This window comes from Mesoplodon densirostris, chromosome 6 (assembly GCF_025265405.1).
Source record: "Mesoplodon densirostris isolate mMesDen1 chromosome 6, mMesDen1 primary haplotype, whole genome shotgun sequence".
NCBI lineage: Eukaryota > Metazoa > Chordata > Mammalia > Artiodactyla > Ziphiidae > Mesoplodon > Mesoplodon densirostris.
Window position 1 is genome coordinate 79696029 of NC_082666.1, and position 16289 is coordinate 79712317.

At 37.8% G+C, this 16289-nt stretch overlaps 1 protein-coding gene across 1 annotated transcript in view; it reads right to left on the reverse strand.

Annotated features, from left to right (window-relative positions):
- The window catches only part of CEMIP2 (cell migration inducing hyaluronidase 2), an 83210-nt gene that overhangs the window by 32138 nt on the left and 34783 nt on the right, over window positions 1-16289 (reverse strand). The window contains exons 9-12 of the mRNA XM_060102303.1: window positions 15783-15988; window positions 15573-15642; window positions 11839-11967; window positions 9310-9398 (exon numbers count right to left, since the gene is read on the reverse strand). Coding sequence (XP_059958286.1) covers window positions 9310-9398; window positions 11839-11967; window positions 15573-15642; window positions 15783-15988 — 494 coding nt within the window. The remainder of the gene's footprint in view (window positions 1-9309; window positions 9399-11838; window positions 11968-15572; window positions 15643-15782; window positions 15989-16289) is intronic.

Here is a 16289-nt window from a genome sequence, read left to right on the forward strand (position 1 = left end):
CCTTCCAGAAAAAGAATTCAGGGCTTCCCTGGTGGTGCAGTGGTTGAGAGTCCACCTGCCGATTCAGGGGACATGGGTTCGTGCCCCGGTCCGGGAAGATCCCACATGCCGCGGAGTGGCTGGGCCTGGGAGCCATGGCCGCTGAGCCTGCGCATCCAGAGCCTGTGCTCCGCAACGGGAGAGGTCACAACAGTGAGAGGCCCGTGTACTGGAAAAAAAAAAAAAAAAAAAAAAAGGCAAAATAAAAAGAATTCAGAATAATGATAGTGAAGATGATCCAGGACCTTGGAAAAAGAATGGAGGTAAAGATAGAGAAGATGCAACAAATGTTTAACAAAGACCTAGAAGAATTAAAGAACAAACAACTAGAAGAATTAAAGAACAAACAAACAGAGATGAACAATACAATAACTGAAATGAAAAATACACTAGAAGGAATCAATAGCAGAATAACTGAGGCAGAAGAACGCATAAGTGACCTGGAAGACAGAATGGTGGAATTCACTGCCATGGAACAGAATAAACAAAAAAGAATGAAAAGAAATGAAGACAGCCTAAGAGACCTCTGGGACAACATTAAACGCAACAACATTCACATAATACGGGTCCCAACAGGGCAAGACAGAGAGAAAGGACGTGAGAAAATATTTGAAGAGATTATAGTTGAAAACTTCCCTAACATGGGAAATCAAATAGCCACCCAAGTCCAGGAAACGCAGAGAACCCCACGCAGGATAAACCCAAGGAGAAACACATTGAGACACATAGTAATCAAATTCACAAAAATTAAATACAAAGAAAAATAATTGAAAGCAACAAGGGAGAAACAACAAATAACATACAAGGGAACTCCCATAAGGTTAACAGCTCATTTCTCAGCAGAAACTCTACAAGTCAGAAGGGAGTGGCATGATACATTTAAAGTGATGAAAGGGAAGAAACTACAACCAAGATTACTCTACCCGGCGAGGATCTCATTCAGATTCGACGGAGAAATCAAAAGCTTTACAGACAAGCAAAAGCTAAGAGAATTCAGCAATACCAAACCAGCTCTACAACAAATGCTAAAGGAACTTCTCTAAGTGGGAAACACAAGAGAAGAAAAGGACCTACAAAAACAAACCCAAAACAATTAGGAAAATGCTAATAGGAACATACATATCGATAATTACCTTAAACGTGACTGGATTAAATGTTCCAACCAAAAGACATAAGCTCGCTGAATGGATACAAAAACAAGACCCATATATATGCTGTCTACAAGAGACCCACTTCAGACCTAGGGTCACATACAGACTGAAAGTGAGGGGATGGAGGAAGATATTCCATGCAAATGGAAATCAAAAGAAAGCTGGAGTAGCAATACTCATATCAGATAAAATAGATTTTAAAATAAAGAATGTTGGGGCCTCCCTGGTGGCACAGTGGTTGAGAGTCCGCCTGCCGATGCAGTGGACACGGGTTTGTGCCCCGGTCCAGGAGGACCCCATATGCCACGGAGCAGCTGGGCCCGTGAGCCATGGCCGCTGAGCCTGGGCATCCGGAGCCTGTGCTCCGCAACGGGAGAGGCCACAACAGTGAGAGGCCCGCATACCACAAAAAAAATAAATACATAAAATAAAATAAAATAAAATAAAGAATGTTACAAGAGACAAGGAAGGACACTACATAATGATCAAGGGATCTATCCAAGAAGAAGATATAACAATTATAAATATGCATGCACCCAACATAGGAGCACCTCAATACATAAGGCAACTGCTAACAGCTATAAAAGAGGAAATCGACAGTAACACAATAATAGTGGGGGACATTAACACCTCACTTACACCAATGGATGGATCATCCAAACAGAAAATTAATAAGGAGACAGAAGCTTTAAATGACACAATAGACCAGATAGATTTAATTGATATTTATAGGACATTCCATCCAAAAACAACAGATCACACTTTCTTCTCAAGTGCACACGGAATATTCTCCAGGATAGATCACACCTTGGGTCACAAATCAAGCCTCAGTAAATTTAAGAAAACTGAAATCATATCAAGCACCTTTTCTGACCACAACACTATGAGATTAGAAATCAATTACAGGGAAAAAAATGTAAAAAACACAAACACATGGAGGCTAAACAATACGTTACTAAATAACCAAGAGATCACTGAAGAAATCAAAGAGGAAATTAAAAAATGCCTATAGACAAACTACAATGAAAACACGATGATCCAAAACTTATGGGATGCAGCAAAAGCAGTTCTAAGAGCGAAGTTTATAGCAATACAAGCCTACCTCAAGAAACAAGAAAAATCTCAAATAAACAATCTAACCTTACACCTAAAGGAACTAGAGAGAGAAGAACAAACAAAACCCAAAGTTTGTGGAAGGAAAGAAATCATAAAGATCAGAGCAGAAATAAATGAAATAGAAAAAAAGAAAACAATAGCAAGGATCAATAAAACTAGAACGTGGTTCTTTGAGAAGATGAACAAAATTGATAAACCATTAGCCAGACTCATCAAGAAAAAGAGGGAGAGGGCTCAAGTTAAAAAGTTTAGAAATGAAAAAGGAGAAGTTACAACAGACATCACAGAAATACAAAGCATCCTAAGAGACTACTACAAGCAACTCTATGCCAATAAAATGGATAACCTGGAAGAAATGGACAAATTCTTAGAAAAGTATAACCTTCCAAGAATGAACCAGGAAGAAATAGAAAATATGAACAGACCAATCACAAGTAATGAAATTGAAACTGTGATTAAAAATCTTCCAAAAAAAATATCTTCCAACAAACAAAAGTCCAGGACCAGATGGCTTCACAGGTGAATTCTATCAAACATTTAGAGAAGACATAACACCCATTCTTCTCAAACTCTTTCAAGAAATTGCAGAGGAAGGAACACTCCCAAACTCATTCCATGAGGCCACCATCACCCTGATACCAAAACCAGACAAAGATACTACAAGAAAAGAAAATGACAGACCAATATCACTGATGAATATAGATGCAAAAATCGTCAACAAAATACTAGCAAAGAGAATCCAATAACACATTAAAAGGATCATGCACCATGATCAACTGGGGTTTATCCCAGGGATGCGAGGATTCTTCAATATACGCAAATCAATCAATGTGATATACCATATTAACAAATTGAAGAATAAAAACCATATGATCATCTCAATAGATACAGAAAAAGCTTTTGACAAAATTCAGCACCCATTTATGATAAAAATTCTCCAGAAAGTGGGCATAGAGGGAACCTACCTCAACTAATAAAGGCCATATACGACAAACCCACGGCAAACATCATTCTCAATGGTGAAAAACTGAAAGCATCTCCTCTAAGATCAGGAACAAGACAAGGATGTCCACTCTCACCACTATTATTCAAAATAGCATGGTAATCAGAGAAGAAAAAGAAATAAAAGGAATATAATATGGAAAAGAAGAAGTAAAACTGTCACTGTTTGAAGATGACATGATACTATACATAGAGAATCCTAAAGATGCTAGCAGAAAACTACTAGAGCTAATCAATGAATTTGGTAAAGTAGCAGGATACAAAATTAATGCAGAAATCTCTTACTTTCCTATACACTAATGATGAAAAATCTGAAAGAGAAATTAAGGAAACACTCCCATTTACCATTGCAACAAAAAGAATAATATACCGAGGAATAAACCTACCTAGGGAGACAAAAGACCTGTATGCAGAAAACTATAAGTCACTGATGAAAAAAATTAAAGACGATACAAACAGATGAAGAGATATACCATGTTCTTGGATTGGAAGAATCAATATTGTGAAAATGACTATACTACTCAAAGCAATCTACAGATTCAATGCAATCCCTATCAAATTATCAATGGCATTTTTTTTTTTTTTTTTTTTGCGGTACGCGGGCCTCTCACTGTTGTGGCCTCTCCCGTTGCGGAGCACAGGCTCTGGACGCGCAGGCTCAGCAGCCATCATGGGCCCAGCTGCTCCGCCGCATGTGGGATCTTCCCGGACCGGGGCACGAACCCGCGTCCTCTGCATCGGCAGGCGGACTCTCAACCACTGCACCACCAGGGAAGCCCATCAATGGCATTTTTTTTTACAGAGCTAGAACAAAAAATCCTAAAATTTGTATGGAGACACAAAAGACCCCGAACAGCCATAGCAGTTTTGAGGGGAAAAAATGGAGCTGGAGGAATCAGACTCTCTGATTTCAGACTATACTACAAAGCTACAGTAATCAAGACAATATGGTACTGGCACAAAAACAGAAATACAGATCAATGGAACAGGATAGAAAGCCCAAAGATAAACCCACACACCTATGGTCAACTAATCTATGACAAAGGAGTCAAGGATATACAATGGAGAAAAGACAGTCTCTTTTCTGGGAAAATTGGACAGCTACATGTAAAAGAATGAAATTAGAATACTCCCTAACACCATACACAAAAATAAACTCAAAATGGATTAGAGACCTAAATGTAAGACTAGACACTATAAAACCCTTATTAGAGAAAAACATAGGAAGAACACTCTGACATAAATCACAGCAATATCTTTTCTGATCCACCTCCTAGAGTAATGGAAATAAAACCAAAAATAAACAAATTGGACCTAATGAAACTTAAAAGCTTTTGCAAAGCAAAGGAAACTACAAACAAGACGAAAAGACAACCTTCAGAATGGGAGAAAATATTTGCAAATGAATCTCCAAAGGATTAATCTCCAAAATATATAAACAGCTCATACAGCTCAATATTAAAAAAACAAACAACCCAAGCAAGAAATGGGCAGAAGACGTAAATAGACATTTCTCCAAAGAAGACATACAGATAGATGGCCAAGAAGCACATGAAAGACTGCTCAACATCACTATTAGAGAAATGCAAATGAAAACTACAATGAGGTATCACCTCACACCAGTTAGAATGGGCATCATCAGAAAATCTACAAACAACAAATGCTGGAGACGGTGTGGAGAAAAGGGAACACTCTTGCACTGTTGGTGGGAATGTTAATTGATACAGCCACTATGGAGAACAGTATGGAGGTTCCTTAAAAAACTAAAAATAGAATTACCATATGGCCCAGCAATCCCGCTACTGGACATACACCCAGAGAAAACCATAATTCAAAAAGACACATGCACCCCAATGTTCATCACAGCACTCTTTACAATAGCCAGGTCATGGAAGCAACCTAAAAGCCCATCAACAGACGAATGGATAAAGAAGATGTGGTACATATATACAATGGAATATTACTCAGCCACAAAAAGGAATGAAATTGGGTCATTTGTAGAGAGGTGGATGCATCTAGAGACTGTCATACAGAGTGAAGTGAGTCAGAAAGAGAAAAACAAATATTGTATATTAACGCATACATGTGGAACCTAGAAAAATGGTACAGGTGAACCGGTTTGCAGGGTAGAAACTGAGACACAGATGTAGAGAACAAACGTATGGACACCAAGGGGGAAAAGCAGTGGTGGGGGGTGGGGGTGGTGTGATGAATTGGGAGATTGGAATTGACATGTATACACTGATGTGCATAAAATGGATAACTAATAAGAACCTGCTGTATAAAAATATAAATAAAATAAAATTCAAATTTTCAAAAAAATTTTTTTTCTTAGAAAAAGAACAACAAAAACCCTGTTTACCGGAATTCCCTGGCGGTTCAGTGGTTAGCACTCCGCACTTCCACTGCAGGGGGCACAGGTTTGATCCCTGGTCGGGGAAGTAAGATCCCACATGCTATGCAGCATGGTCCCCCAACCAAAAAAAAATTTAAAAAAACTATGTCAACTGTAACAACTCAAATAATTCCATAAGGCCACCTAATTTTAAAAAAGATCATTTCCATCATAATCTTACAAAGCTGGGCAGGTGGGGAGAGAAAAACTACACAGCTTTACAAAAACCAATTCAGCAGGTTGAGATTTTCAATCATACGTTAAAGAAACATCATTTGTACAAATGTCACTATGAAAGTTGCTGGCACATGGTAGGTGCACATCAAATATGTATGATTTGAGAAGCAGCTATGCCCAGAAAACAGCAAGTGCAAAGGCCCTTAGGCATGAGTGAGCTTGGCATATTCAAGGACCAATAAGCAGATTGGCTGGTAAGTAAGAACCAAGAGGGAGAGGATAGACAGGAAGGCATGTGCCAGGCAAGGGTGTGGTTCTTTATTCTAAATGCAAAGGTAAAAGTAGAATGGTGGTTGCCAGGGGCTGAAGGGAGGAGGAAATGGGGAAGTGACAGTCAAAGGGCACAAAAGCTTTAGTTATGTAAGATAAATAAATTCTAGAGATCTACTCTACAGCATAGTGCCTATAGCTAAAAATACTGTATTGTATATTTAAAATTTGCTAAGAGAGTAGATCTTCAGGTAAGTGATCTTTCCACAAAAAATTTAATTTTTTTTTTTTTTTTTTTCTTTTTGCGGTATGTGGGCCTCTCACTGTTGTGGCCTCTCCCGTTGCGGAGCACAGGCTCCGGATGCGCAGGCCCAGCGGCCATGGCTCACGGGCCCAGCCGCTCCGCGGCATATGGGATCCTCCCAGACCGGGGCACGAACCCGTATCCCCTGCATCGGCAGGCGGACTCTTAACCACTGCGCCACCAGGGAGGCCCTAATTTTTTTTAATTAAAAAAATAATGACCATAAAGGAGGTAGAAGGAAACTTTGGCAGGTGATAGATAAGTCTATGCCCTTGATAGTTCATGGGTGTGTACTTATCTCCAAATTTACCGAGTTCTATACATTATACATGCACGACTTTTTACATGTCAATCATACCTCAATAAAGCAGGTGGATAAATAAATAAGTGTGATGGAAAGTCATCAGAAACATGGAGTCAGGGCAGTGATATAACCGGATTTCACTTTTTAACTGGTCACTAGCTGCTACTTGGTGAAAGGATAATGGAGAACGGATGGTAAGGAGACCAATCTAGAAAGCGCTACATCCACCCTTAGATTGTGTACATAAGCCCTTACACTAAATGGCTCTGACCTAAGGGGTAAAAAAGTCTGACTCTGAGCCATCACCCACTCTTCTGGCATTGTAGTTGCTGCCAAACAGCTTTGCAGTCATCACATAATATCAAGCAGATGGAAGAGTTCTGGTAAGGAAACTACACAGTGTTCTAAAAGAAAGCCAAAAAGAAAAAAAAATACAGTAAAGCAACATCTGATTTTCTGCTGTAGCTGTCTCATTTTTTCTGAAATTTCTATCCATATAAATCACTGACCACTTGCTCGGATAACCTATATTTTTCATCCTCTTTCCCACTTGGTATGTAGAAAATGCAGTTAATTTTCTATCACCTTCATGTATAAGCCTTCAGCACACTTCCCAACTCTCCCTTAACTGTCCTCTGCTTTAAATGCACTAGTTGGTTCTCATGCTCTTTTACCCTTTTAGATGAAATTTCCCAATCTTAAACTGGGAGCTTTCTGGATTTAAAATATCCCATCTCTGGATTCCTGTAATCTCATATCTTGAAGACACAAGGAAAGGCTCATCTGATTAACTATTAGGTCAACTTCCCCTTTGATGAACAGACTAAAAAATATCTTCTGGATCCCATGAGTCTGATGTTTAATTCATGGGCTGGCTTATTACTCATTTGTGTTTGAGTTTTATCATTTTTACTCATGTCTGAACTGCATGAATGCATGAGGGCATATCTTATACGTTAGTTTATGCAAAATTAAATGTATATACTAGCTCCCAAATGTCTTGTTACTCCTCTCCTATAATCAGTTCTTTTCAATAACAACTTCCAAGTGGAGTCTAATTCCTTACCAATATATATGTACTTATAAACTAGTAATAAAAGTAATAGAGAACAGAGGAAAGAATACCATTATCATAATCTCACACATGGTAAAGAACTTCTTAGGCCACTACGAACAAGTTGTTTTATTGTCAAGTATAATTAAAATATCAATAGATTCTGAAATATATTTTCTCATCCATCCATTTATACACACACATGTAATTTTTTAAGGCAGATAAGAGAGTGAATTGTGCTGTGTATAAAGATTTTTCTGTTAACACTAACTTAGCAAAGTACACATTATTAGTTCTACCAGTAATAACAAACTCTTTTAAAAAAGCAGAAGCAATCTTCTCGCAAAGATTTCTTTGTTTTGTCAGTTAATATTCTCTTTTTGGTTCATAATTTGTTGTCATCTGTATGCTCCTTTTTCATCTCAAGTTTATCTCCTCTTTTTCCATGTCATATCTTGCTCAGCTATTAGGTGTCCAGTACCTTCCTTGTGTTTTATTTAAACAATGCCCACAATTTCTCCACTTCTCAAATGTTTTCTGATCATTGCTTTAATATATTTCAGGCTCAACTTGACCTTTAACAATGATTAATTTTACCAACTTATTTGCCCAGTTTTCTCCTGACCTTTATTACTGTGTCACAAGGATTCTGCTTTACCAACCTCCAGTGTGACTCCTACTTTATTCCCTTGTGGACAATAGCACCTGTCATCCTTTTCTTAAATAACTGTCAACAGAGCCTATTAAATCTAGCACCCTTTCAGATCCTTTAGTTGGTCAATCAACTCGAAGTATAGAAAAATAACATGTACACAGCTTCTACTGAATATGACCTTAAGTTGCCATTTTTTCCAAAAAATTTCGTTTCCATTGGAGACATTTTATTTATTTTGGCTCATATACAGCATGTAAAAAAAAAACTTTGTTGAAATGCTGATCCATATCCTAACCACATTTTGTGGTTGTAAAAGAGAGTAACACATAGCCCAGCTATGATATGAATCTGAGACTACGAACAACTGAACCAGAACTAGCTTAATCATCAAGTTTGAGACTTTTCCCTTTGAAATAGATTTAACACAACATTCCACTTTGACCACTAACATTAAATTATATATGCCTTGGTTTTCAGGGATTATATTAAAACATCTTAGCTTAACTTGTTCTTCAATGAATCATATTCTACTTTTGGCCAAATTTTGAACCCTTTTTCAACATATCTCTCTTCTTTTTCTTTCTCTTTCTGCAACTCTCTCTAACATCAATTTACAACTGTCAAAAAGAGAAAAAGCATCAATTTCTTTGGCATCTCAATAAGATGAAAAGCCCAGCCACAGGACCTAGAACAGCAAAATAAATGTTTTTCCAAAACCCTCCTACAAACCCTGAAAACTTCAGTTTAAATATCTTACTGGAGAAAGAGCACAACAGCTTAACTCAGAAAGTTTTACTTTGGCAAGATATGGCTTGAGTGTGATTTAAAAGGACCAGTTCTACCTTGCACTGTTATCCAAACAGAGGTACTCCCTTGGGTCAGCAGCACTAGCATTGGTTGTTTTGACACCTTTGTCAATAAATAAGCCAGCCTGGAAAATATAATAATGGACTGAAATGAATATGAATCCCAAGTTATAACTATATATATAACGATTCATGAAATAAGTTTTAGCTTATCACATCTACCAAAAAAGGAGGGAGAAGGGAATAAACAGCAAAGCAAAGGTATTACAAAAAGAGTTACTTTACTGTATTTTTTTAATACTTTTACTCATTTGGTCATTCAGCAAACATTTATTTAGTGCCCACCTTAGGGTAGGCACCAAGCATTATACGTCAACCAGAAAACTATGGTCTTTGCTGTTACTGACACATAAACTAGCAGGAAGACATGCAATTAAATAATTACCATCCAATATGATAAGCATATAACAAAGGAAGTAGATGACGCTCTGGCAGCACATAAGAAAAGCACCAAGGGCTTCCCTGGTGGCGCAGTGGTTGAGAGTCCGCCTGCCGATGCAGCGGACACGGGTTCATGCCCGGGTCTGGGGAGATCCCACATGCCGTGGAGCAGCTAGGCCAGTGAGCCATGGCTGCTGAGCCTGCGCTTCCGGAGCCTGTGCTCCGCAACGGGAGAGACCACAACAGTGAGAGGCCCGCGTACCGCAAAAAAAAAAAAAAAAAAGAAAAGCACCAAGATAAGACCTTTTGTGAAGGTAAGAGAGAGAGAATTCAGGGAATGTCTCCAAAAAGAAGTGACATCCTAAAGCTGAAACTTGAAGGAACTAACCACACAGAACAGGTCAGGGATGAAGGGCAGGGAGTGGGTGGGAAACAGCTGAAGAACCCAGAGGAAAGTACTCAAGGGAATCATTTGTACAAAATGTCTGGGGATGAGAGAAAGCATGGCACATCTGAGGGAAAAATATCTTAGCTGGACTGACAGGAAATGTATGGAGGGAGGAAAGGTAAGGAAGAAGACTAAAGAGAAGCAAATGCCAGATGGTGCAGAGTTGATACGCTAAAGAATCAAGACAGTGAGACGTTTAATAAAGGCAATGCAATCAAGTGCATTTTAAGAAAGAATACTGTGGCTACAAGATGGATAATGAATTAGAAAGGGGCAAAAAGAGAGATAAGAGAAAAAATAGGAGCTGACTACAGTAATCCAGAAGAGAAATAAAGGCGATCTAGACTTGCGACAGTAGTAACAGGTAAAATAGAGTGAGAATTCTTTACTAGGTAGAAGTGATACCATTTAGTAATTAATAAAATGTCTAAGGATAAGGGAAAGGAAACAAACAATAAAGGTTCATATATCTCTAGTCTGGGCAATTAAGTGGCTAATGGTTTCATTCACTGAAACAGATACAGAAATGGGTCTGGGGACAAAAATAAGGATTTTCCTATTGAACACATTTTATTTATGTGTCCCTGAGACATCCAGGCAGGCTGGATGTCTGATATCACTCTGGATAGTCAGTCCCAAATTTAACAAGTTAGAACCTAATAATCCATTCATTATTTAGATCTAATACTTTTTATTTTAAATTGATACAGTAGATTACTACATGTCCTCATGGTATATGATATTTAAAAAATTAATTAGAATAAGGTGTTTTTTGTAATACCACTTATAATTAGAAAATTTTCAGGATTTCTGCTTTGAAGTGCTGCTTTCAACAATTACTAGCCTTAATCAACTATTCAGTTCATAAAAACCACAATTCTTTCTAAGCTTTTTCCTCTCTCAAGTCTTCGTCAAGTGATTCTAAGCTCTTCAAATTATATCACACTTAGGTTTTTAAAGGATCCTCTGCGTATCATAAATGGAAAGTATTAATTCAACTTTGATGGGCACATCAGAGTAAAGAATCTGGGCATTGTATCACATGATGAAAATATCAAGATGCCTTGCGAGCATAAAATGAACCAGATGCATTTATCACCAGGGAGGTGGGGACAAGTGCCAAATATCATGAAAGTTAGAATACTTGAATGGCCTTTCGTCTCCTTGACGAAATCATTCGAAATCAATCATATATATCATTTTAAATTAGGTCAAATATTCTTAAACAATATTTCACTATTTACATAACTAGTATTAAATGTCCAATAGGACACCCTATTAGCACTGAGAGAAGAGAGAAAATATGCTTTTTAAGCTCCAGAAGCAGATAATACACTAATGTGTACATCCTTAGAAACATGTAATGATATTAAAGATTGGAAAGAAGGCAAGGGGAGGGAAGGAAGAGGATGAGGATTCATAGGTCAAGTCCATTATTATAATTATTCAGATTGCAGGTACATGTGTGCCGTAGCATATATTCCTATGTGTGTATAAACAGAAAACTGTCTATACATCCTGAATGTGGCAAGGTTAGGAGTCTGCTTATTTAATCACAAATTACTTTCTCTGATGACAAGTTCTACCTAATATTAACACTTCTCAGTTGTAATCACAGTAGTCCATCCTTTACCCTGCAAATCGTATATACTGATTGTTAAAATTTAGGAACCTACCTTAAAACTTGAATGGACCCTGTTGTTATAAAATATTCCCAATGGAGTGAGTTCTGGTTTTGCTAAGAGCTGCAATCCACTGGATTCCCCCGTAGGCTCCTTGTGGAATAAATACCATATTCCAGCATCCTATAATTAAAAGGGCAAGATTATTAAAAAGCCTCCTTTTATAAAGCCACTCTATGAAATGCTCTCACATAACCTAAGCACTTCACAAACAAGTTTCATCTTTTTAACACTAATTATTCATTGGTTCAGGTTCAGAATTGACTCTATAAAGAGTTGTGCACTCATCTAGCACCCTCAAAGCAGTATATCAGGCTTTAAGAAAAAAGCATATTTAATTTTGCTTGTAAGATGGGACGAAAGATAGAATTGGTTGATACCAAAATTTATTTTCGAAGTAACTTTCCCATCATTATTTACTTTAAAAACTCATGCAGCCAGGACATGGAAGCAACCTAAATGTCCATCAACAGAGGAATGAATAAAGAAGATGTGGTGTGTATGTGTATGTATGTGTGTGTGTGTATATATATATACACACACACACACACATACATACACATACACACACACAATGGAATATTACTCAGCAATGAAACAGAACAAAATAATGCCATTTGTAGCAAGATGGCTGGACCTAGAGTTTGTTATACTGAGTGAAGTAAGTCAGACACAGAAAGACAAATATCATATGATATCACTTATATGTGGAACCTAAAAAAAAGGGTACAGGGGCCTCCCTGGTGGCGCAGTGGTTGAGAGTCCGCCTGCTGATGCAGGGGATACGGGTTCGTGCCCCGGTCTGGGAGGATCCCATATGCCGCGGAGCGGCTGGGCCCGTGAGCCATGGCCGCTGAGCCTGCGCGTCCGGAGCCTGTGCTCCGCAACGGGAGAGGCCACAACAGTGAGAGGCCCGCGTACAGCAAAAAAAAAAAAAAAAAAAAAAAAAGGGTACAAATGAAGTTATTTACAAAACTGAAGTAGAGTCACGGATGTATTTGATTGGCCAAAAAGTTCATTTGGCCAATCCAATAGAAAAGAAACTTTTGGTTACCAGGGGATAGCGGGGGGTGGAGTGGGAGGGAGGGATAAACTGGGAGATTGGGACTGATACATACACACTACTATATGTAAAATAGATAACAAATAAGAACCTGCTATATATCACAGGGAACTCTACTCAGTTCTCTGTAATGGCCTATATGGGAAAAGAATCTAAAAAAAAAAAGAGTGGTTATATGTACATGTATAACTGATTCACCTGAAATTAACAAAACATTGTAAATCAACTATACTCCAATAAAAAAATTTTTTAAATCAAAGTATTAAATAACAGCTGGGGAAAAAAAAAAAAGAGTCATACAGAACTAGAACCAAACAATCCACCCTTCCCTTCCATGTGACCAGGACAGCACAGCCTTTTAGCAATATGGGTTTTTTTCTGTTTACCTCCAAACCTGATCAATAGATTAGTCATGCCTATTAAACAACTATCCACCAACATGCAGAGATCACTGACTTCTTTCAAACAACTCCAGTGCCCTTCTTGTCCCGAGGCAAATCTTTGCCAAACAGAAAAAACCACCACACACATGAATCAGGATGCTGTCTCAGGCTGGGTCCTGTCTGTTCAACTTCAGTGTTACTTACCATAACCAAAGCAGCAAAACAGTGTGAAAATTTCTGACACTCAAAATGAGATATAAAAATCAAAATGAAATGTTCTTAATCTCTGTGATAATTTTTTATTTTACAATTTAATTAAAAATCAGCCCAATGTGAAGGACAACTTCACATTAAGGAACTTTGATTAAACAGATTGTTAAAACTCAAATATATAGTCCAAAAGTATGGTATCGATTCAAATTCAGCAAATATTTATTTAGTGCCAGGTCTCAAAGAATTCATACTTTAATGGGAAATACAGAGAGAACTAAAATATAATATATGTAATAAGTACTATATTAGTTGTAACGAAGTCCTTTAGGAGCATAGAGAGATGAATTGTGGAAAACATATCACCAAAACGAATGCAATATGTGGCATTTTTCCATGATAAAACTTTACAGATGGGTCTTAGTAAAACAAACTACTCTGAAAAATGTGTTTGCCACCTCTCTTCTTTTGGGCACAAAACAGACTTGGAGGGTTGTGAAGAAGGCTCCATACCATAGCCCTATAAACTGAGGGCAGAGTAAACCCTCCCAGGATGCAATGGAGTTTCAGGTTGGGAGATAGAAAAAGGGGGAAAAGGAGGTAGCAGCTGTTTCCTGTTAAAACTCTGTGGTGTCAAAACAGGTAAAGGGAGCTTTGTAAAAGGCAGTGGAAAGGTACCAAGAAGAAAGGTTTTGATTTACTTTGGGAAGAAAACCCTTGCCAAAACATGAGCTTTACCGGAACAATTTTTCTAGAGAGAAAAAAAGAACTCACAGAATGAAAAGGACGAAGAACATACGGGAGATGGAAAAGATAGAGACCTGCTTTCTTCTCTTCTCACATGAGGCCTAGTAAGGATGTCTGGCAACCTCACCTTACATTTTTCATGGACTTTTTGCAATTTGCTTTGATCTTCAACCCATGACTTCTGAAAACAGCTGAAAGGAAGCTCTGCTCTGACTGTTGATTTGTAATGTAACAGATCAGAAGATGATCCTGGGGTAAGACTGCACATCAAACCCTTGGTCACCTTTACCCAAAATCTCATCTTCCAATCAGAAACTCTCAACACAAATCCCATATGGGCTCAACAAATATTTGATGAAAAATGAATGAATAGAAGCCTGAAATGACTGAATGTCCAGGTCTCTGCTCTGTCAAATAAGAATTTTATGTTTTATGTTTTTAAGAAAAATCACAGATGTGAGTTCCACCATCACCCAGTGATACCTGTTTTCTGGTTATCTTGAAGAAATACTCCCTTCAACTAATTTTTTATTTCATCCTGGAAAACAATGCTAGGTATTTCTTTCCTTTTTAAAATGTTAATAGCCATGATGTATATATATGAATATTCAGGTTTTGCTGCAAAGCTCATATTTCTGTGCTATAGTTTTCAGCACAGATATACTCATAATAGTATCATGTCTTAAAGATTCATTTTTATGTTATAAATTAGCAGCTCTAAAAACACACAATTACAAATGTAAATTTCTCCAAGCTTATCCAGGAGACATTTCTGTCATCCAAAAACAATTCATTTATTCTCTTAAGTTATCCCTGTGTATGTGTATGTGAAACAATTTAAGGCACACAATTGAGTCCTTGCTTTACCAAGCAGATGAAATCCCTAAGTGTATATAATCCCTGTATTTAACCAAAGGATGTGCCCCTTTGACCAGAATGACCATTGTCATAATAGTCTACAGAATAATCCACTCTCATAAGGCTTTCTTTGCTCATTAATATATGACTGAAATAGGGAAGCCAGAAAGACCGTACATAATACACTAAAAATACACTCTGGAGATGGCATGATAACCCTAGATATGAGTCCACCTCTTTTCTGGCATTTAGCGCCTGTCTTACTACACTCATAAACACTAACTGGCACAAATGATTTAGAAGAAATAGAAGAACCGACTCAACTATAGCCTGCTCTCAGTGAAATAAGCTGTACCAGAAAGCAAGGTGCTTGAGTTAGATTACCACAAACTAGACTGCATATATATAAACCAGAATACTTACAAACTTAAATACAAAAAAAACTGAAGCACTTTAATATTATTTACCTGTGAGCCTGCAGCTGCATTATTAATCAGATTATTGTTGGGATGAGCAATCCAGAAAGTTGAAACAGCCCTGAAAGGCATTGTTTAAGGTGATTTAAACATTCATCAGGAAAAATCCCACCTATTAAAAACCTCCCCCAAAACATCTTCCCCAAAAGCCAACAGCCCTTGACCATCACAAGTGAGTTTTTCACTCTGCCAATTACTCACATACAGTCAGTGGCAGGCACGGGGATGTAATTTCCAAACACTTTTTCCCGCATGGTGGTACACATGGAGTTATTCCTATCGGTGGGAAGTAGGGTGCCTGGTTTGGTGAGGAGTCCCAGATTGTGGAACAAAGTGTTTCTCTGTTCAATACCATCTTCCAAAAAGAAACAATGACCTAGTGTGTCAAATCCGATGGTGTCTTTTATCTGCAGAAATACAAGTGTATGATATCATTGGTAACAAGATTGACTGCGGTTTAAGCGACAAGTGCTATTCATGAGGCATGCTCAGTACAAAAGCAAAAAGAAGTTTTCATCTTAGCTGATGGGGCAAAGTCAAATGTCAGGGTTCACTGATCTCTTAAAAGAACAGAGAAAAACAGCAAAACTCTCAGTAAAGCAGGATAGAGTAAGACGTGGTATAACAGCTTACTTATATAAAATTGAGAAGTCATGAGAATGAAGGAGAGTTAACTGTTTCCATAATATGCATCAACATAATGTGAGG